At 41.5% G+C, this 21,089-nt stretch overlaps 2 protein-coding genes and 1 long non-coding RNA gene across 3 annotated transcripts; 1 reads left to right on the top strand and 2 right to left on the bottom strand.

Moving 5' to 3' along the window:
- Positions 1-280: 280 nt before the first annotated feature.
- On the bottom strand, positions 281-9,900 carry rigi (RNA sensor RIG-I). Its single transcript, XM_061253246.1, has 18 exons — positions 9,700-9,900; positions 9,087-9,218; positions 8,671-8,852; positions 7,521-7,671; positions 6,852-7,013; positions 6,612-6,731; positions 6,204-6,366; positions 5,619-5,874; positions 5,151-5,313; positions 4,864-4,965; positions 4,601-4,758; positions 4,347-4,482; positions 3,872-4,017; positions 3,306-3,402; positions 2,776-2,946; positions 2,410-2,558; positions 2,170-2,313; positions 281-1,352 (listed from the first exon to the last, which is right to left on the bottom strand). Exons 1-18 carry the CDS (start codon positions 9,803-9,805, stop codon positions 1,050-1,052), a joined length of 2,841 nt encoding a protein of 946 aa, XP_061109230.1. The 5' UTR covers positions 9,806-9,900; the 3' UTR covers positions 281-1,049.
- Positions 9,901-11,301: 1,401 nt separating this feature from the next.
- On the bottom strand, positions 11,302-15,594 carry LOC133135905 (E3 ubiquitin-protein ligase Topors-like). Its single transcript, XM_061253247.1, has 2 exons — positions 15,399-15,594; positions 11,302-14,570 (listed from the first exon to the last, which is right to left on the bottom strand). Exon 2 carries the CDS (start codon positions 14,565-14,567, stop codon positions 11,832-11,834), a length of 2,736 nt encoding a protein of 911 aa, XP_061109231.1. The 5' UTR covers positions 14,568-14,570; positions 15,399-15,594; the 3' UTR covers positions 11,302-11,831.
- A 104-nt stretch (positions 15,595-15,698) lies between these two features.
- LOC133135916 (uncharacterized) lies at positions 15,699-16,964 on the top strand. The gene is made up of 2 exons (XR_009709456.1): positions 15,699-16,095; positions 16,493-16,964. It is a non-coding gene; the product is annotated as an uncharacterized LOC133135916 (long non-coding RNA).
- Positions 16,965-21,089: the final 4,125 nt, after the last annotated feature.

Below are 21,089 nucleotides of genomic sequence, written 5' to 3'. Positions count from 1 at the left end.
CAGGTTATGGAATATAAGTGTACTCATCACCTCTGGTGTGAATACACCCATGAAATAAGAACATGGGTGAAAATGGTCTGTTTACCACTTAAATAACTTCCTCAAAAACAATAGATAATACAATTGTATATATACAGTACAACAGATCTTAACATACTTTATCTGTACTATCAGATTTTATAGAAAATAATCTTATAGGCATCTCTTTACAGTGTTTTATAGAGATATATACAGAGAATAGCCGATGCAATATTTCAGGTACAGAAGGAATTAAACATAGTAATTATTAAAAGCCTTTATTGAGTAATGGAGTTACAAATTAAAGACAGCAGGTCCAATTATGAGAAAGATTAAAATACAGAATTGTTTTATAAAAAAGCTGATACAATGTATTTTTCCTGGACAGGTCTATCTTGTTTTCTCAATTTTAATTGTAGTGTAGTGTATTTATTGTATTGTTCTATTCTCATTGTGCCACTGTAAATTAGTTTTTCTCTGAATTAAATACACTCACACGTAAGACAATGCACATAAAAAAATTAAAAAAACGATGACCCAAAAGACCAGACCTTTGTCTGGCAAAATCAGTTTTAGAACACTTTGAAGATCCCAAAATATGATGTACAGTACATAGCAACTGGAGTGTTCATGAGAACTATACAATGTGCCAATGAACAATTGTTATGAGCTGTTGAGAAAAGTTGCCTTTAAACTCCAAACATAAAACATATAATCCCAAGTATATGTACCATAATATATACCATAATAGAATGAAGTAAAGTTCATTTCCTGGCATAAGGAGGACACACGTCATCATTAGCATTTGTTGCGCCAATGGATTTGAACGGGGTTCTCGACTTGTATCTTCTGATGAGCAGAAAGTTTCAGGAAAATATAATATATCATACTAAGGACTAAGGACAGCATATTCAGAAATGTAGGCTAGCATTCTACTTGTTCAGTCAGGTACCATTCAGTTGAGAATACTATGGATCACACGGGCTCACACAAGGAGGAGACTAAACCATGACTTGTTGGTCATATTGAGATTAGGAACTGGGCTGTATATCTGCTAGGTCAAACTGCCTCAGAGGAAATGTGACATCTTTCCACCTCCTGAAAGTCCTCTGTTTCTTGGTCTCGCAGTTCTGGACAACGAAGCTCCTAATTTTGATCAGAGGCAGGTCTTCTATTTCCATGTATGACGCAGTGATCCCCCAGTCAAAAGAAGGACAGTGCTTGCAAAACAGTTTCATCTTTTCCTCAAATTGCCCAAATCGTTTCGGATTCTTGTGGGGCTTGATGTCACAGCGGTCGAAAATGGTTCTGTCCACAACAATGTGATGTGTATCCTAAGATAAATACATTGATCTGGTTAATGACCTGGCAACCAACTGACTGAATGCTCTACAGCACTGCTTCCAAGCCAATAACCCAATTCATAAGCAAATGCTTATTTTGCGATTAACAAGCATGAAATGCAATGCCTGTAATTATGTCAAAACAGCGGCATGCACTCTGTAACTAGTACCACGCTTGGAAGTAATACAGTGTTTAACTTGACTGGTCTAAAAAATGAAAAGAATTGCACATATATACTTTATAAAAACCTGGTAATATTATTACAGTTACTACAGCAAGTAAGGCATTACTTTACCTTCAAAATCTGATTTTATTGGGGTTTTTCTTCTAATTTATCTAACCAATTTGTGTGCACCAAATGTGCATCCAGTATCCAGGCAATAAGAAAATAATCTAAATAATTTAGAGATGGTACATGCTACCATTAAGCTAGAAGATTACATTCCTGCTCAGTGCACAGTGAATGTGACATCACACACAACAATCGTCTTAGTGCCTGACAACATTCATCATACAAAGTATAAATCAAGCCTATGGTCGATAAGTTACCTGGTTATTGATGTGTGGTGGTGATGACAAAATCATTGTGAAAGTAATAAAGAAAGTAATACTGTAAAAGTAACATTACTTATAACTGAAGGTAATAACTAATACTATTTTTAAAGTAACTTCCTCAAAACTGTCAACTGCATGGTTTTATTTGATATTCTTGTTAATGACAAAATTCAAAATATGTGAATTCTAACAAAAAAAAAAGCTAGACACTGTATTGCTGTCAATGGAAATTCTATGCGAGATGAACCACACCTTCACCCTCACGTCGTCGGAGAAACAAGCAAATCTCTTGCATTTTGCACAGAGAAGTTCGAAGCTGCCAGCAGTCCTGGGTCTCTCTGGCACTGAGTTCTTGTGGTCACGTACCCTCTTGTCTTCTCTCTGTAAGATGTCAATCTAACAAACAGAGGAATTTTCGATTATTTGAGACAGTGGGCTACTCCTCTATACACTGTACTATATGTGCAATACGAGACATTTGAATACTGATACCTTAGCTTCCATAGTTTCCCTGGATTCCTGCAAATTTGCAATAGCTTCCTCCACTATCTTTTCACGCTGCATGTTTAGCTTTTCTTTGACGATACGCTCCTTCCTGTCGGATATCAGGAAACACTTGCTGCCCTCCGCCCGTCCACGACCTTGAACATGAAAGTATAGATTAATACTCACTTTTTTCATCTTTAAATATCTTACCAGAAATGTGTATCACAAACCTGAGAATATACAGTAACTGGGAACAATTCCACAATATACATATAATATAATATAATATAATATAATATAATATAATATAATATAACTATCCACTTGAATGAATAAGTGTTGAGCAACATTATTGTGTAGGTTTAACCTTACCTCTTACTTGGATCATCTTTACCACATTACCGACGTACTCGTACATCAGCACAAGGTTGCACATCGGAATGTCAATCCCTTCATCTGCCACAGAAGTGGCAATCAGTATCTTACTCTGGTCCGAGGTTTTAAAGGATTCCAGAACCCCTTTCTTGGAAGTCAGCGTCATTCCTACAAAACAAAATACATATGTGAGAAATACTACACTTCAGTCAGATAAGAGCTGATAGCATAATATCATAATACATACATGATATTGTATCATCTAGTAGATAAGATTACAAAACTAAAGTTATCAATAAGTGGCTGATGTATTACATTTTATATTGATAACTGTGTTACAGCATGCTCACTAGACAAGCCAACTGTTTTAAAATCAGCCCGGTGAGGTTTATTGTATATGCCTTGTACTTCCAGGCAAACAACATGCAATTCCTATTCAAATATTTCATGACTTTCTCCAGGAAACTATAAGTTAATGCATCACTATTCTTAATGTCTTGCACTGTTTAGATAGGGTGGCTGCCAACCTGAACCTATCTGGTTAGACTTCCGTGCCCTGCCTATCAACACTCCTGGCTTTAAGAACTTCAATGTGTCCGTTTCCTCGATCCAGTTTTTCATTGCCTGTATGAAGACATATTTTTAAGGGTTAATTTAAGAATATATGGTATAGTACAACATAACAGACAGGCTAAATAAGTAACAAGAAAGCTTCAGCTATCAGTTTTTGATAAGAAATTAACTGTAATAAACATAATATCCATAGACGCCCAGTTCCCCAGACACATATTGTGATTAATAGCTTGATTGCTGCATGAATGATATAAATATTTAACTAAGTTCAATTTCATATCTATAGAATTTAATTCTAGGTTGAAATGCATTTTAAAATAAACAAACAAGGTTTACCCCATACCCGAATAAAGCTCATGTCATACCCTGGCTACATCCTGGTCGCCTATAAAACTTTCAACCAGTGCCTAGACGGCTTTGCACCGACTTTCCCCCACAAAAATGTTCACTGGGGTAGGAGTGATTTGGAAAGGGCACAAAATGGCCATACCTCACCAGTCTATTGATGGATGTGACTTACCTCAGCCAGTGCCCTGGTCCTAACGAACAGCACAGTGCGGGTCTGGTCGTTGTTCCTGTACTCCTCATCCAGAATATACTTCAGCTGCTCCAGTTTGGGGTTCTGCTGTCCTTGCTCGGACAGCTGGACGAGGTGAGGGTGCTGAGCTGGAACACAGAGCACTGGGAGTAAGATCAGGGAAGATGGCTGCCGTACACCCTAGGTGATGGAGACAGCTGGGCTTGTATTGTAGATGAAGGAAGTGTTCAATAGCCTTTATCCTACAACTTCTGAATACACAGGAAAACATTCAGTGTTAATTCAATTGAGTTTAAGCAAATTCACAAGAGGCATTCTATCAGTGTAGAATCAGTTAAGTTTGCACTAACTATTTTGCTGTGTACAGTACAAGAAGTACAGGGATTGTTAAAATAGAACAATCTCAGCCACAGATAAAAGCAACCTCTACACACATTTGAATGCACGGGAAACTTACAGTCGAAAAACGCAGTCAGTTTTTGTTCAGTTTCATCAAACCCAGCCTGTCTCACTTGATCAAAAAAGGCCTCCAAGTAAACCAAGGCGTCCTTGGGCCTAGCATCCTCATTGATAATGAGTGCGTCATTGTATTTCTGTTAAGAGATGCAGAATGACACATTAAACTGCACAGGTGGAACAGTGTAACAGTGTCTGTAATTACAGTGGCATGATGGTCTGGTGTGCGAGGTTTAGAGTGGGAAGTATGTTTACCCTCAGGTACTCTGTGTAATTGAAAAGGGCTCTGCACACCCGGCTCTCCTCCTCTTTGTCTTCCAGCTGCAGGACTCTGCATCTGTTCTGCACCTCAATAATCCACTGCTCGTATTTCTGTGTGCCGTATTCACGGTTCTCAATGTGGGACAGAGACTCTGAAGGGAGAAAGGCCACACTGTTATTTTCCAGTGAGAACAGGGCAAGCAAGAGTCACTGTCAGGAAACTTTCCAGTTGCAGAGGGTAAAATGAGGATTTTTACCAATGTTGTACACGGTCTTGGCCAGTTCTTCAATTCTGGACATGATGTTATGGATGATGCCAATGAATGGATCGCCTGATCTTTTCTCCACCTCAAAGAAATCTTTGAAGAAAAATATATTTCAATATTACTGCTTGCTTGCATAATTCCAGCTCTCTCAGCTGCTCTGATAATTTCCTCTCATCATCTATGTGTGTGTTTGGACACACACACATTCGCTCACATACCTAAATTAATATATTGGGATACATGCACGTACACACAGACATATTAGGTGTTGAGTTAACCTTTTTCTGGCATATGTACAAAGGACTTGAGCTCCTCCTTTTGGTTTTTGACAGTTGAGATGATTCTTGCATCCAGGTTTGAACACAGCTGACAGATATTCATCTCCGATTCAGCTCTGTTCTTGAAAGTCCCGACCCCCACAGATGCCGTCAGCCCCACAATCTGATCAGGTGAGGATGAATACCAAACACACCATACATTATCACTACTACTGTCTTTAGGTGCTTGACTGGATAAGGCATTTCAATAAGAAATAAGAAAAGGTCACCACACTAAAACCAAGTCAATGCAATTTAACAAATACTTGTTTTTAAGACAGGTTTTTTTTTTCTACATGGTTAAAAGTTATTTTAAAAGGAATGTCAATAGACCTTGAATGTCTGCCTCATTTTGTGAGATAACGAAAGGTCTACTACATTCATATACTACACAGAGAGTTAGGACAACTTCCTGAAAGTATAACCTACCTGAGGCAATGGCTCATTCCTTTCACTGAGTTTGGTGTCTAGGTAGCTATTCATGAGAATTTTGTAGGGATGCTTTCCGGTGGCATTGTGACACTCGTCAAAAATGAGCAGAGTGAAGACGGAGAGTGAGGGCAGGTCCTTCTGGGTTAGGGCATTCACCAGGATCTGGGGCGTCAGAATGATGATGTCGTTGTTTTCTGCGATAATGTCCATGGATATTATCTGTTCGCCCATGTCCCCACAGAGACCTGTAATCCTGAAGATACAGTAAAATGCATCTGGACAGGGCAATGGATTACACGGGGAGACTGAATGGGATTAAACACTTTTCAAAGTATCTATTCCTCCTCGATAGAAAACATATTTAAATACATTGGTTTCAAAACCCAAGAAACAACGCTGCCATACTTTTAACACTATGGTGTTAAGCACATTATGGCAAGCTTATTAAACTAGTTGACTATTTCAATAAGCTTGATGCCAGTGGTAAAAAAAATGTAGCCCCAATTTCCATGTATCCCTTTGAATCTCAAAATGGCTTCCAAATTCATGTCTTTATAAAGAATAAGAAGAAAACAAACTAACCTGACTTCTTGATTTATGCTATTAAAGTGATCCTTGAACAATTTATACTGCTGTTCATACACATCCACTTTGGTAGCCATGAAGACAATCTTGGGGCTCGCGTTAGCTTTAGTTTCCAGGTGGTGTTCACATATAGCCAGGGCAACAATGGTCTTTCCACTGCCTAACAGAATGAGTAAAAAGGAATACACGTGTTTCAGAAATAAAATATCTTACTTTTCTGTGTTAAATATACTAACACAAATCTTGAATTAAAACACATTATGTTAGGAGCTTGGCCTAAAGGAATCACAGTAGCATATGTGTCATTCCAATAACAAAGAGATACTTGTAGCTACAATTAAGTTGAACTTAGCAATGAAAATTTACATTGACAGTACAATTTCAGGATTGTTTCAAATTCAGTACCTGTGGGAGCACAGACGATGGTGTTTTTCCCATCAAAGACAGGTATTGCCAGCTCTCTCTGATAGGCTCTCAGCTTTCGTTCTCCAGAGATTTTACAAGGCTCCGCCCAAGCACTGGCACCTGCAGGGAACATAAACTGTAATATTAGCTGAAAAATATTAGCTCACACAGCTTAATATTTTCAGTCTCAATCTTTGGCTATATTACTTTCCAATATTAAGGAGAAAATTCACTTATCACCTGCTACTCCATCTTGGTTCTCAGTAAGGTTCATCTGATTAACACTCCCCACCAAATCATTAGCACAAGCCTCTTCCCTGTACTCAATTCGGAACGTTGTAGTTTCATCATTTGCTTCCCCGTCTTCTACTTCTTTACCAGTATTTTGGTACCCTTCATGGCCTATAAGGAAGGAAAGAAATGTGAATATGTATGTACAAACGGCTATCTTCATTACTATTCTCAGTATTCTGAAAAAGGAACTAGAAAGTGAGAACAGAATACAATCTGATTTCATTGGAAGGCATTATCTAAATATCTAAAAGAAAATAGAACCGCAGTCCTCAGACAATGTTTATAATAAGTATGTTCAATTATTACATTAAAATATCTTTGCTTTTCCCAAAGGAACTTACAAATGTAGCAATGGAATGACATACATACAAAACGAAATGTATTGCACAGTAATGAACACAACATATAAAAGCACACACAGTAAAAGACTGGATAAGACATCCCAGAAATCTGGCTCATTTTCAAGCCTCATTGATTTAAAGACCTCCTTGATGGCAGCATAAACCTAAGGGCTTCCCTGCCTTCAAAAAGCTTCGACAGTACTTCAGCTCTGCACATTTTACAGAGAGTGAGAACTGAAAATGTTGAGAAAGAAACGCGGAACTGATACTGTGCCTGTATTTGGATCCAGTAACCGCAGGGCATTAGTAAATTCATAGTGTTCCAGGGCCAACTTCAGGAGTTTGAACCAGTTGGGTTTGTCTGACCTTTTCAAACATTCCGTCAGTTTTTCTGCCCCTGCAATTTGACCTTTTTGTTCAGTGATCTAGGGAAAAAAATGTTTACAGTTATATTATAATATTTATGGGTTCTGAACTAAAGTTTACAGATTCATTGGCAGTCTTGTAGATGATGATTGCACTGTTTCATTTAAACATAATTATTCAATTGATAATTAAATGTAAACATTGCTAATCACACATTTTTTTAACAAAATCCTTCAGAAAGACGTAAGCAGCCACAACAAAACAAGTTTGGGACTGAAAGGGCAATATGACTTCATCAGACTTCCACATCATGGGAGTGATCAGCTAAGATTTGAAAACATCACACAAAATTTGGCCTGAATGCCGATCACAGGAACTGCCCAAATAGGTACATCAGTGCAGCGAGTCAGTCCTGCTGGGATGGATATCACCTGAAATTCAGTGGGCATAGGGGCTGGGTGGGTACTATTCGCTGAAAGGCTAAAATAACATGGAGACAAGACTACACACACTGGTATACTATGTTACTGTGTGGGACAATGGGGTGTTCTAATTTCCTCCCACAGATCAGGCAGAAAGTTAACTATCGCTCATAAAATGTGCTACCATATGATCCTGGCAATGTTTCTTTCAGTTGATTGAGTCCTAATGTGTTTTTTTGGGCGCACGTGTGTGCATGAGTGTGTGCATGCATGCATATGTGCATGTGTGTCTGTGTGCGTGCATGTGTGAGTCTGGTGATGCAATGCTCTCCTCTCTTGCACACTACCCCTGCAAGGCTCAGCTTCATCTCTTTTAAGAGCCCCATATGGATAAAGTGTATACTGAAAAGGTGGAATACCATGAAGCAGACTACAGTTGTTATTATTATTATTATTATTATTATTATTATTATTAGTAGTAGTAGTAGTAGTAGTATTATTACTATTATTATTAGCTATACGTCCAATATTTGCGGAACAATACTAAGCCCTACAAACACATTATAGCCTATATGATATAAAGATGTTTGCAGGAGGACTACTGAAAAATACAACAACAAAAAAATGTATACTTACTGCTGTTATTTCTTCACGATCCTTGGTAAAAATGCATTCAGACATGTACCTAACAATCTCCATTGGCTTTATTTGTTTGGTGAAGGACGCTTCAATATGGCGCAGAAGAGCCTTGTGAGCTCTCATTTGTTCAAGCTTTTGAAAATCCCATTCCTTAATAGCTTCACAAAGTCCTGTGTATCCTGGAAAACAAGTTAATCAGACAAGTCATAGGCTGCTCATCCAACACCTACTTCATGATGTATATTAAGGGAAAATGAGTAGTAGCATGAATACATAATAATAATAATAATAATAATAATAATAATAATAATAATAATAATAAATGTAGGCTACTTTAATTATATGCATTGACATTGTTATGGTTCAAACTGTTTCAGCAAAGTTCTTTGCTTTTATTCTCTGTTGTAACGAACTTTTTTCTTGCAGTTCATCCAAAAAAGCTTGAAACCAGCCTCTCTCCTCCAGGTTCAATATACTTTGAAAAAGCATTTCAGCCGCGGATGTGACGGAGGTGTTCTCTTCTGAAAGGATTCTCTCCATGATCTCTGGTGAAGAGCAGAGGACGGTAAACTCAGCAATTCACTTTTTTTAATTAAGTTTTGTGATTTTGAATATGTCACCAGCAAGTCAATGGGTGCCCCCTGGTGGAAAATGAATGTAGCTGAATGTAAGATATCTTGTATGACTCGACATATTTTATGCCTCCTATTCAACAATATGTCGTGCATGCCTTAGAAAGACAGCCTAATCCATATTGCATTTTTAATGATGCTACTGTACAATAAATGAATAAAGAATTGGCTCACCCTTGTATCTTCGAGGCGTGACGTAACAAATACCCTACTGGACTTACTTTACTGCAGTCATATCACCTCTCCGTAGAATACTCAATAGCCTGATTAATTTCACACTTCTGTGCTTGGTGGTCAAACTGTGCACGTTTGTCCGATATAGCCTTTCATGCAATCATTAATATTGTCTGTGGTGTTGCTCTTTTAAGCCCAATAAGTAAATAAACAAACAAACCTGTTTCCAAGTATGCGGACATAAAACCTTTGATGTAAGAAGGACGAAGTATTTGTACTATGTAGTCCTTAACCCGCTTCAGCTGTTCCTTCTCCTCCTCGTACATTTTGTAGAGTAATTTAAGTTTAGATAAAGGTCTTCAAGCTGACTGGGGGTTCTGTCTACTGAACCTGTCTTATGTGGATCGCCTCTTTTGTTGCATTTCATCCAGAGGATAGAAAGCAGGCTAGGAAACGAAAGTAGATCTCCAAAATCGAAACTTACGTTCTCTCTGGGGGAAGCCTTACAAAATATGCGTAACGCTATTTGTTCTCAAATCATCGGTTTCAACTACAATGATCGGTATTATCTGTATTACATTTACTTTGGATATACTGCGTTGTGTGGTATCTGTAGACATAGAACTACGTTGTTGGCCGAAGTTGTTTGTTTTTTGCATGTCGTCCGATCAGTATTCCTACGTCGTATCATTCAAAGTAGGTCATTTGTAGGTGTAGGCTGTACGACAATTTTATAGCAAGTTTATAGCAGTATATGCTTTCACCATTATGCTATCATATGGTACGGACACGCGTGTATCTGCTGTAACGTTTATATTGTGTCCGCCTAATACTGAGGAGATGACTTGTTGCTTTTGAAGACTAAACTTATTTCTGTACAATGCATGACAACTCAAGTAACACGCTTACATTCTTTGGACTATTGGACTCCAGGGCGTCTTAATACCACGTATTCGCTGAAGAATGTATTACAACAATGTCAAAACGTGTGTATTGCTATATGTTCCAACACAACATGAAACTGAAAATTATTGCGTATGCCTACTTTTTATTTGGCTGCTTCAAACTGCTGAGTGTTCAAAATAATCAAATGAACTAGCAATGCAGTTCATGACCGTTTAATGGCGCACTTTAAGTGAATAATAATATCCATACAGAATGGACAGGCCATGTCAGACCCCAGCTCTAGTGTAACCTGCCTTACGTCAGTATGGAATAATATTTCCAAATATATAATCGCAAAATAATATAAAGTACACATTTGCTCGCAAATGTGCAAATATCCCATCTAAAGCTCACTGGCCTTACAAAAAAATAAGCTCAACGGTAGTATTACGAAATTATGTAATACTTTACTATTTTTGTATATATATAATTTTTATAACATTACTGCAGTTACATTAGGATGCAGTTTCACCACTTGAGTATCCAGTAGGCTACTGATGAAGTAAAACTCTACTGTAGTGAATCTAAACAGATCCGTAGGTCTACTTCAGTTGAACTACAGTATTACTTCGCAGTAGCTGCAGTAACTTCTTGCAAGGTTGGCCAACACTCGGCAGCCAGCCCATTCACTCAGTACCGTTTATCCTAGGTTTGGTTTCTTCGGTTTTCAGATGACTGCTGTGCGGACTCCAATACAATCATGAAAAAAATCTGGCAATAGTTACCAGTTCCAACAAGATGCCAGATACATGGTCGAGGAGAGAATTAATGCTTTTTGATTTACACCACAACTGAGAAACTGGTGCTAGTATAATTTTCTACTGAAGCCATGACGATACAAAGTCAATGTTAGGTAAATATAACCAATAAACCTGTATTACCTACCATAAGCAATGGCAACACAAAACTGCTTTATTCAGAAATGTCCAGTAACATGTGAAAAATACATTTACATTTTCAAAGGTTAAGTCAGCAAGTCATATGACAAAAACCAGGATTTCATCGACAGGTATGGTGTGTTGTTTCAGCCGAGTGGTATTAATGCGAGGCAGCAATCTTTTTTCCCTGAGTAATACAGCAAATCAACAACTTCTAAAAGTGACTGGAATGGTTAGTAAAATCAGCAAGTATTTGGAAATATTAAAATGTGACAGTGGACGTTGAACAGTGCTGAGTAAGAAAGAATCGGAAGCTTGCCATTTAGGAAGGGCATAGTCGCTTACAAAATGCTGATGTTTATAAGTACAGCGTCGTTATCTTTAAATTGCAGAATGTAACCACACTTCCACAAAACACACCTCCAACAAATGTATTGTAAATGTCTGTCCTGTAAGTTTTAAATTCTTGCCCTAATTTATGGTTTGGTACATTGAAAAACTGGTTTTGTATATTGCACTTTTCTGAGTCTCAATCAGAGCGGCAGACTGCGTTGGTGTCCGGCGCCTCTTCCAGACCCATCGGTTCAATAAAATGGCTTTCGATAGTTATTACAGGGCTAGCGCCGCTCGCCTCGTCGTCGGACGAGAGAGCGTAATGTTTGTTCTCGCCGTGTAGCATGTTGCACTTATCGCTGTCGAAAGAAAGTTCAGCAGCGGCCGCTTCCGTGTTGCTAACGCTGGCAGTGCTGTCCTGATCTACAGGCAGGATGTGCTGTTGCAGGTCCTGGAGGATAGACTCCAGCAGGTTTGCGTCAGAGAGAGGTCCGATGGTGGCGGAGACTTCGTTTTCGCTGCCGACGGGGCACGTGTGCTCAGCGGCGTCGACGGTCTGGCCCGAGACGTCTACGACTAGGTCGCTGATGTCCACGGTGCTGTCGCTGTCGATGGTGATGACGGTGGGGGACCTGCACTCCGGCAGCTCCCTACTTTTGCGCCTCCTGCTCCTCTTTTTGTGTTTCCTCCTCTTCTTGGGGTGCTTGCGGGCGTCGCCCGTGGCCCTGCCCTCGTAGACGATCTCCACGCTGGGGCTCCTGCTCTTCTTCCGCGACTTCCTGCGGCGCCTCTCGCCGTTCCCCCGTCGTTCCTTGAGGGCAGCGGCGGCGGAAACGGCCAGCGCTTTCTGGGCGCGCCCTTTGGCCGTCTCCTCCAGGTGGCGGGTCTTGTACTTCCTCTTCCCGCCGGGCTTGTCGTGGCGGGCCCTGCGGGGGCCAGAGCAGGAGCTGCTGCTGGAGCGGCTGCGGGACCTCCTCCGGCCGCGGTGCCGGGTTGGGCGGGGGCTGCGGGAGCGTGAGCGGGAGCTGCGGTCGGGGCTGGTGTACAGGCGGGAGCGGAAGGCCCGGCTCTGAGTGTACAGCACCCCGCCGGTCCCGCTCCCCCGGCTGTAGTGGCTGTAGGACTCCCAGTGGTAAGAAAACGCCGCGTTAGTGTGGCCGCGCCTGGGCTGGCCTGCGTCTTTCTCCCGCCTCCTTTCCCGCGCCCTGTCCCTGGACGACAGAAGGTCCTTGCTACCCGACCGTGAGCGTACCCGTTCCCTGGAGAGCGGGCTGTCGCTGTGCACCGATATGGTGGGGCTCCGCAGGGAACAGCTCAGCGCCGCGTCCCCGGACCGCTCCTGTCTCCCATGACTCCCGTGGTCCTTTTTGGGGTCGCACTCATCGCGCCAGCAGCTTCCGACCGTCGGCACGAGGGCCGCATCTCCGTCCGCGTAGCAGTCACCGTCGTGCGCCTCCGTAGCAAACGGGCCTTCGTCAGCTGGCTGGGCACTCCCGTCGGACATGCCCTCGCCCTGCACGCGCGGAGACTTGCGTTTGGGCGGCGGGGATCCTGCAGACGAGGGCGGGCTGAGGCTGGGGAAGCGGAGGAGCTGAAGCGGCTCAGGGTCCTTCGGCGTCTCCTCGGGAGCAGACTCCTCCGAGTTGGAGGAGAGCTGCACGAGCTCGGGAGTCCGCTCCGCCATGGGCTTCACGTAGCCCACGATGACACAGTCTTCCTCGGCCGAGGAGGCGTCCTCCTTCTTGGGGGCCTGGTCAGCCTTCACCAGGGTGCCCTGCTGGGCCTCAGCCCCCCTCCCTGCCGACCGGCCGCTTTCGGACTCAGACTCGCTGAGGGACAGCGATGGCGACAGCGTCTGCTCCGCTGTGGAGTATGACGGCCCCGGCGTTTCGTCGTCCCACGGCGCCTGGCTCAAGCCGCTGCCCGTCGCTGAGACGGGTCGCCGGGCCAGCTCTGCCTCGGCCTCCTCATCCTCCGATATGGCGATGACCGAGGAGTCGGAGCTGCTGCCCTCCTCGTAGGAGGGCGCGGGGCAGTCGTAGACGGCGTGCTGGTCGTACACCTCCATGTTGAAGGGCGAGCGGGCAAAGCTGATCAGCTCGTGCAGGAAGTGGTCGGTGCGCGTCAGCAGGAAGGGCCGCAGCTCGTCCTGGATGGCCTGCTGGTCCATGTCGTAGCGCGTGACACGGGACATGATGATGTGCTGCACGATGTTCACCAGGGAGCCGTGGGTGCCGTAGAGCACCGTCAGCTCCCGCTTCAGCCAGGGGACCAGCCGGTGCAGGCAGGCCGGGTTCCTCTGGAAGAACGCGGCTGAAATGTCCCTGTGCCTGCCTCCGTCTCGAACGCTGCGCACACGCACCCCGGTGCGGTACAGCGCCCGGCGGAACGTCACCATCTCCTGCTCCCGCAGGTGACGCACCATCCGGCCCTTGCTCTGGGCCCGCCTTCTGGTGGCCAGCCTCATCATCATTCGATGAATGCCCCGGTCCTGCTGCAGGGGGGCAGAGCCCGTCAGGCCTTCGAATATGACCCCGTTGTCCGGGGGAGGGGAGGTCCTTCCGGGAGACTGCCTGCTCTCCCGCGTCTGCGTGGTGCTGTAGCGGAGTCTGAGGGCCCCGGGGCTGCTGAAGGACCCGTTCTCCGAGGTCCTCAGGACAAACTCCTTGAAGTCATTCTCCGCCTTTATGGTGTGGAAGATGGAGTTGAAGGGCTGCTTGCATAGAGGGCATTCGGCTTTGTTCTTGGACCACTCGTGGATGCATCGAAAGCAGAACTTGTGCAGGCAGCGGTCCAGGTAGGCCATGTTGTTGAATCGGTCCAGGCAGATGGGGCATTTGGAGTCAGGGGAGGCTTCCGCTGACATGCTCTGTAACGCCTTGCTTGAGCCATCCTTCTTTCTCATCCGCAGTTTCATCTTTGTAGGTGCCATCTTCTATAGGTTGACAAACAAATAATTAATGTACATACCAATTGCAATGTCAGTGAATCAAGAATTCAGCTTACAAGTATGCTTAATATTTTTTTAGCCGATTACATTTTTGATGTAAAATGAATTATAAAACAGTTCTTGAAAGAAGTGGTTCGCTACTTAAATATACAATTTTCCTCCTTTGTAGGACCATAGCTGGCTTATTAAAATTAAGCCACCGAATTGTGCTCTCCGTTATTTGTGCTCAACTGATACTTGTGGAAAAAACAATACAAAATCTGACGTTACATCTAGCTAGCTACAGTAGTCCTCACTGAACCATTCTAGTTTTGCTTACATTAACGTACATGACATTTCATTGCGCTCTCGGACTAACATCAGTTTGACAAAATACTAGCTAAATGATCAACTGTAGTGGGTATCACTTGGGTGGCTAGCGTTAAGTATTTAGTTTCAATTCACTTTGTGCACACATTTTTAGCGGTGGCCAACAAATAACATTCATACCGACCAAAGGCCGACTACGAAGCGTTGATAGTTCCTTGCTAACGTTAGCAAGCTAATAAACACAAATCAATTTAAGTTAGTACACAGAACTCATAACATGTACAACTGACAGTTAGCCACGTAAATAAACGCACATAGACAGGAGTTACGGCGAACCTTGCTGTACCTTTACGTTCTACTGTCCAATTTAAACAAAATACTACCTACTGACAAGCCATAACAATTAAGCTAGCATAGCAGCTAAATCAGAAAAACAAGCTTCAGTTAGTTTCGCCTTTAGCTAGCCTAACTATCGTTAGCTAGCTATCCGACTATTCGTCTTACCTGGACCAGGCGACAGAAAAACAGGGGCTATTCATGTGTTTGCTCTACTTTGTTGGTCAAAAACATCAAAAAAAAATTGTTGATGAAAAGCCCCGTAACATGACGATAAACTGAAATAAACAGGCGAAAGATTCCTTTTGACCATCACGGTAATGCTAATTTACACTAGCTAGCAAATAACAGAACTAGCTCACTGAGTAATACCATATCTACAATACCATAAAGTGCATGCTTAAACAAAGGATTCTGGTATATTGGAGGCCTGCCTTTTTACATGTAGCCTGGCGGTTTGGAGGAACAATTACATCATTGCATTCTGGATATTAATAGTTATTACGGCATTTAATGTTGTGTTTTCTACGGAAATGTAATACGGCTTGATATAACTTCTATACTGATATATAGTTTGTCGTAAACACGCATTGTCTATGTCCTGGCGAATGGTGGCGCTATAATATTTAGTGCAGGGTTAAGCGATACGTCATTCTGTTCCATGTTCCGCTTCCGCCATTAGTTGTTTTTTTATATTGTTGAGCAGTTGTCATAGTTATCATGAATTCAAAGCGCACATTTGTGTCTGCATTTTGAGATGAGATTACACGTTTAGCTGATGTTATATAGCTGGGGGTAGCAAGCTGTGTTGGTGCTAAACATGATTTATGTAAGCGATCGAATTTTGGACAGAATATATTCTCTGGTGAGTATTTTACTGCCAGCGTCTTGCAAAGGTAGCCCGCTCAATCTATTAGCTGCTTGAACTAGCTAGTTTGTTAAGTTTTTATGACCTAAAAAAAAATGTTTTTGAAAAGAGTAGTTACACTGGTGGATTTAATAACAAACCAGATTGTTTGGAGAAAGTTAATCCACGGCTCTTGTAGCCTATAACTATAGCCTATAAAAGTTCCAGCTCTAACTCCACTTTCACCATTTGTGTATGTTCCGCAAGGCATAGTCCTTGGTCCAAGTCCAAGGTTATCTTTAGTTGGCTAAGAAACTATCAGAATATTGCCCGCTCAGGTTTAACTTCTTTTTGAGGTTTTGTCAAAACGATAAATAAAACGATTATCTGAGTCTATATGCGCTCTCTTTCTTAGATTCTCCTGGCAGTCGTACTTCTATCCTGGGGATATGTGATCTACGGAACAAGGATTGCAGCGCAATGGCAACTGGATAAAAAACTGAAGATGCAAAACTGAAAGCTCAGTTCAACAAGGGACAACATTCAGGAACACTTTTGGACATTCAGGAACACTTTTGGAATTTCTACAGCAAGATTAATGGACAGCTGTAATGGAAAGATTTGGACCACAAATTGGCGTGGACTCGGAGGACGTTCCACAATGTGTCTGGCCGTCACAGAACAACCATTGCCTGATCTGGTCATCAACCCAGTTGTGTGTGATGTCTTTTTGGTTTCTTTCTTTTTACGAGAATGACTTTTAAATCCTAAATATTGAGTAGCATCTGAATGCCATGAACATTTTGGCTCCCAGTATTTCCCCAGCAGATTGGTAAAATATATTTTCTTAATGTAAACATTAAAATAACATTTCTTGGAAAAATCAAGGTCACAATTGCTTTAATGTTTAGCACACCATACTTTTTTTTCTCATTCTGAGTGGCTTGCAGGCATGCAGATGCAGATGTAGATGTGACAATGGTGATTTAAATGTAATTCTGAGCCTGTACTCATTATGGTTGAAATAATTGCTTCATAAATATCACTTGTGGCAATTGATCAGAACAGGTATAATGCATGAACTCATCACATGCTGCTAGACTACAGGGCAAAGCCTAGAACTTAAAGGTGCAATAGGTAGGATTTTTGTTTTAAGACATTGTTACAAGACCATTGTAAATCCCTTCCTACCATTGAAAAAGGCTCACTGACATGTTGACTCACCCTCTGCCTGTGTTTAGTTCTTACATTACATTACATACATACATTATTTGGCAGATACTCTTATCCAGAGCGACCTACAGTTGATTAGACTAAGCAGGAGACAATCCTCCCTTAGAGCAATGTAGGGTTAAGGGCCTTGCTCAAGCGCCCAACGGCTGTGCGGATCTTATTGTGGCTACACTGGGATTAGAACCACCGACCTTGCGTGTCCCAGTCATGTACTTTAACCACTAGGCTACAGTCCTTAAATTCCGGTTTCAAAATAAACAGAATACAGACCGACACTGTACCAAAACATTGTATAGCTGTACATTAAGTCAAGCTCATTGGTTGAAAACTGGTTCTAATTGCCACAGCCAATTGCGTGGGCTTGGGCGTGGGGGGGATAAACAAGGGTGAGGGATAAACAGTGTTGTGGATTGAAGGTGTTTGTTGTTGCTTTTCCTATCTTGACCATTAGAAGTCTGAAATGACCTTTAAATTTTGGTTTCAAAATATACAGTTGACTGACCGACTGCAATTCAAGCTCATTGGTTGAAAATTGGTTGAAATTGCCACAGTAAATTACCTATTGTACCTTTGATTTGTACAGCAATATGCAGTATCTCACTGTCCACTGGGTGGCAGTAATAAAAAGGTAATGTTCTCAGAGACGCCAGTTGTCCAGAATAATGCACATTACAGGATCTTGTAATTGCTTTCTTGTGTTTTTGCACTTGACAGAAGATGAGTCTGAAGCCAGATGTATTCTGTTGAGGCCCGCAATGATGAGAAATACGTTTTTACTGGACAAACTTATCTCCTATCTCTCTGGGCAAGGATTGTTTCCATCTAGTAGACTTGGATGAAGTACCTGCATTGGCAATGTACAAAGGACAGTAGGTTTTTTGGAAAGTTTTTAAAAATGCAAAGGACTTATGTCCCATTTCATTTTGAGTGCATGTTGAGAAAAACGGCTTCTAAGTTTTGTTGCGAGAGTTATGTGAGGCTGAGAGACAACCAACACTGGGCTAACAAAACTCGGGCTATAACTTGTAATCGTATGTATAAACCCTTTAAAACTATCCTATAAAAGGCTTAAAAACTAGGCCTATATAATAATTTTAAAAAATGTATGTGCATTAGGGAATGCTGATTATGAAAGCTGATTTTAGGTTAGTTTGAAGATGAAAGCTTAAAACAACCAATACATAAACATCGATTTATGTGAAATTGGCCATCATGACTTACGACTGCTTATGATAGCACGAGTCACATATTTGTGATAATTATAATGACATCTTTGTGATCTTACACCTTAATGGGTTAAATTGTTGTTATTAAATACATTACAGATGTGAGAAGATCTTAGAAGGGGATGTGTTTCTTTTGTTCATGTGTTCAGTGATGCTTATGGCCTTCCTGGGCAGTGAGCACAGGAATCAGTTCTGCATTTTCCAAAAGTAGACTAAATAATTCGACAAGACTATGGTCATAGCACCCTTTCGGTCTTATAGTGCTGTCCCTACTGTATTTATGTTCTTTCCTCTTTGATAATATTGTATGCTGATACACATTGACCTAAGTGGACATTAGCATATGTTGGGTATCCAGAAGATGCGGCTCCTGAGCTCAAAATCGAGGAGGCAGAAAATATCCCCTTAAACGAATTATTGGTCTTGACCTGTTTTCATTTTCCTTGATTAACAACTTTTTTAATAATGGGAATAATCAATTAGCTGGTAAACACATAGCTTCTTTCTTCACGCCATATTAGAGAGATTAATCCATTCAATTTAATGTAATGTAATTCAGTTTATAGGGACGACGTTGTATTTACAGCATACACGAAAAATGTAGGCTACTGGGTTGCAATAAAGGCTACCTAGCCTGAGCTCAATTGTTTAAATGGCTACATTTGCGTATTGATAGATACATCTTTTCCATTAATATTATCGCAGTTTGAGTGCGGAAAACGAAGAGTAGCTAAATGTATCAACAATTTTAAATAACGTCGATTGAAATGTGCACAAATAAAATAGTTTTATTGCTGTCTTACCTAATTGAGTAAAGTGGCTACATCTGATAGTACCAACGCTTTGTGACTTGTTAATCACGTCACATTGTTAATCAAGGAAAATGATTGAAAACAGGTCAAGACCAATCATTAGTTAAGGGGATATTTTCTACCTCCTCGAGTTTGAACTCAGGAGCCGCCACTGATGCACACATATGGTTTTATAATGAATACAGTTTGTCAGTTGGGAGAGAGAAATAGGTTTTAAATTCATTTTGTATTTTTTGCTTAAAACCAGATGCAGTGTGAGCGGCTTATTTTCACCAGTGTATGTGATACAGAACTGTCCTTTTGCTTTGATCTTTGTCGTGCTTTCAGTGTTTTCCTCATCGTCTCTTGGAAATGGTAATGATATGGGTAATTTAAATAGGAGAGGGTCTTTGTGCGTAGGCTACACATTTAATTAACATAAGCACTTCAAGGGAACCTGAAAAAGAGGACATTGTGTTTCTGTGGTTGATGATTTGCTGAATGATTAAATAGAAACCCATGTGGTAATTTTCAGGAAATTTTCAACAGGTGACTAATGCTAGAATTATCCAAAATAATTTGTGGTAATTGTTTCACATATGAAATCACGTATTCAACAGGTAAATGGACAATATGCTCAATTAGTAATACAGTTACAGAAAATTCAAAAGCCTTGAAGACCGCAAACTAATGTTGTGGCCTTTCATTTAGCTGATCATTTAGACCAACATTTATTTTTATTTTTATGTGCACATACACATATTTGTTCACCCCAGTTGAATATTCCCTTCCACTCTTCACCGGGATCAGTATCGGGTCAGTTCTGTTGATCCTGTAATATGAGTGTTACTTCATCACATTGTGAGAGGAACCGAGCAAGCCTTAGCACACACGAGGTAAGTGCTTTGAGGCCAGCCAGACAGGCACCAGCTGCAGCAGTCATATCCCATTCAGAACACTGAGAACAGTAGGGAACCATTCCTCACCCGTGCGTTGAGATAATGAGTGACAACATGCTCTCTTTCTCCATGGCTTGTGACAAAACAAAACAGGCAGTGAATTCCACTGATTAGAACCCCTACATTCACATTTATGTTTCTGGGTCAGCCTAGAGACGAAATGGGCTTTCTTTTGGCAGGGAAATGTCATGAAATCCATTCAATTATGTTGCACTTTGTGACTCATCTGTAACATACTGAAGTGTAATTGGGAAATGCCGAATGTTGAAAATAAGCAGTTGCAAGGCTGTGAAGAAGTGTTGTTTGAAGTAGGCACTTGCGTCAGAATGGGACAGCGATATGATAGGACACTTGTATTGTAAAACACTGGGGATTTGTTCTTAACATCTCTTCTGGGTATTTCTAAACATCGTTCGGCCTGCTGTGTGACTGATGGCAAAAGAGCATCCCCCAGATGTCGATCCCTCCTCATTATTTTATCTGAGTCTCCTTTGCCTGGGTATAGTCACAACAGATGTTTCTGTCCTTCTCCATAAGTTCTAGAGGCCCTTAAACTGTATTAGCTTGATTATGTTGTGTCGTTCCATGTCGTTTTTTGTTTCGCTCTTGCAAATTTTGACCAAAATGTCAATCCTCTTGGCATTACAGGAGCTGCACTCATCCAACTGATGTCATGGCTTTTGTCTTAAGGCTGTATATGTTTGAGAACCTGGAAACTGCTTGCTACAGCAATATTCTGCTCTCTGATAAAATCTCAGGGCAGTAATGTGTGTCCATTTTTTCGGCAATGGCACAGTTCAGAG

This window comes from Conger conger, chromosome 8 (assembly GCF_963514075.1).
Source record: "Conger conger chromosome 8, fConCon1.1, whole genome shotgun sequence".
Taxonomy (NCBI): Eukaryota; Metazoa; Chordata; class Actinopteri; order Anguilliformes; family Congridae; genus Conger; species Conger conger.
This window is presented reverse-complemented; position numbering and strand designations above follow the sequence as displayed.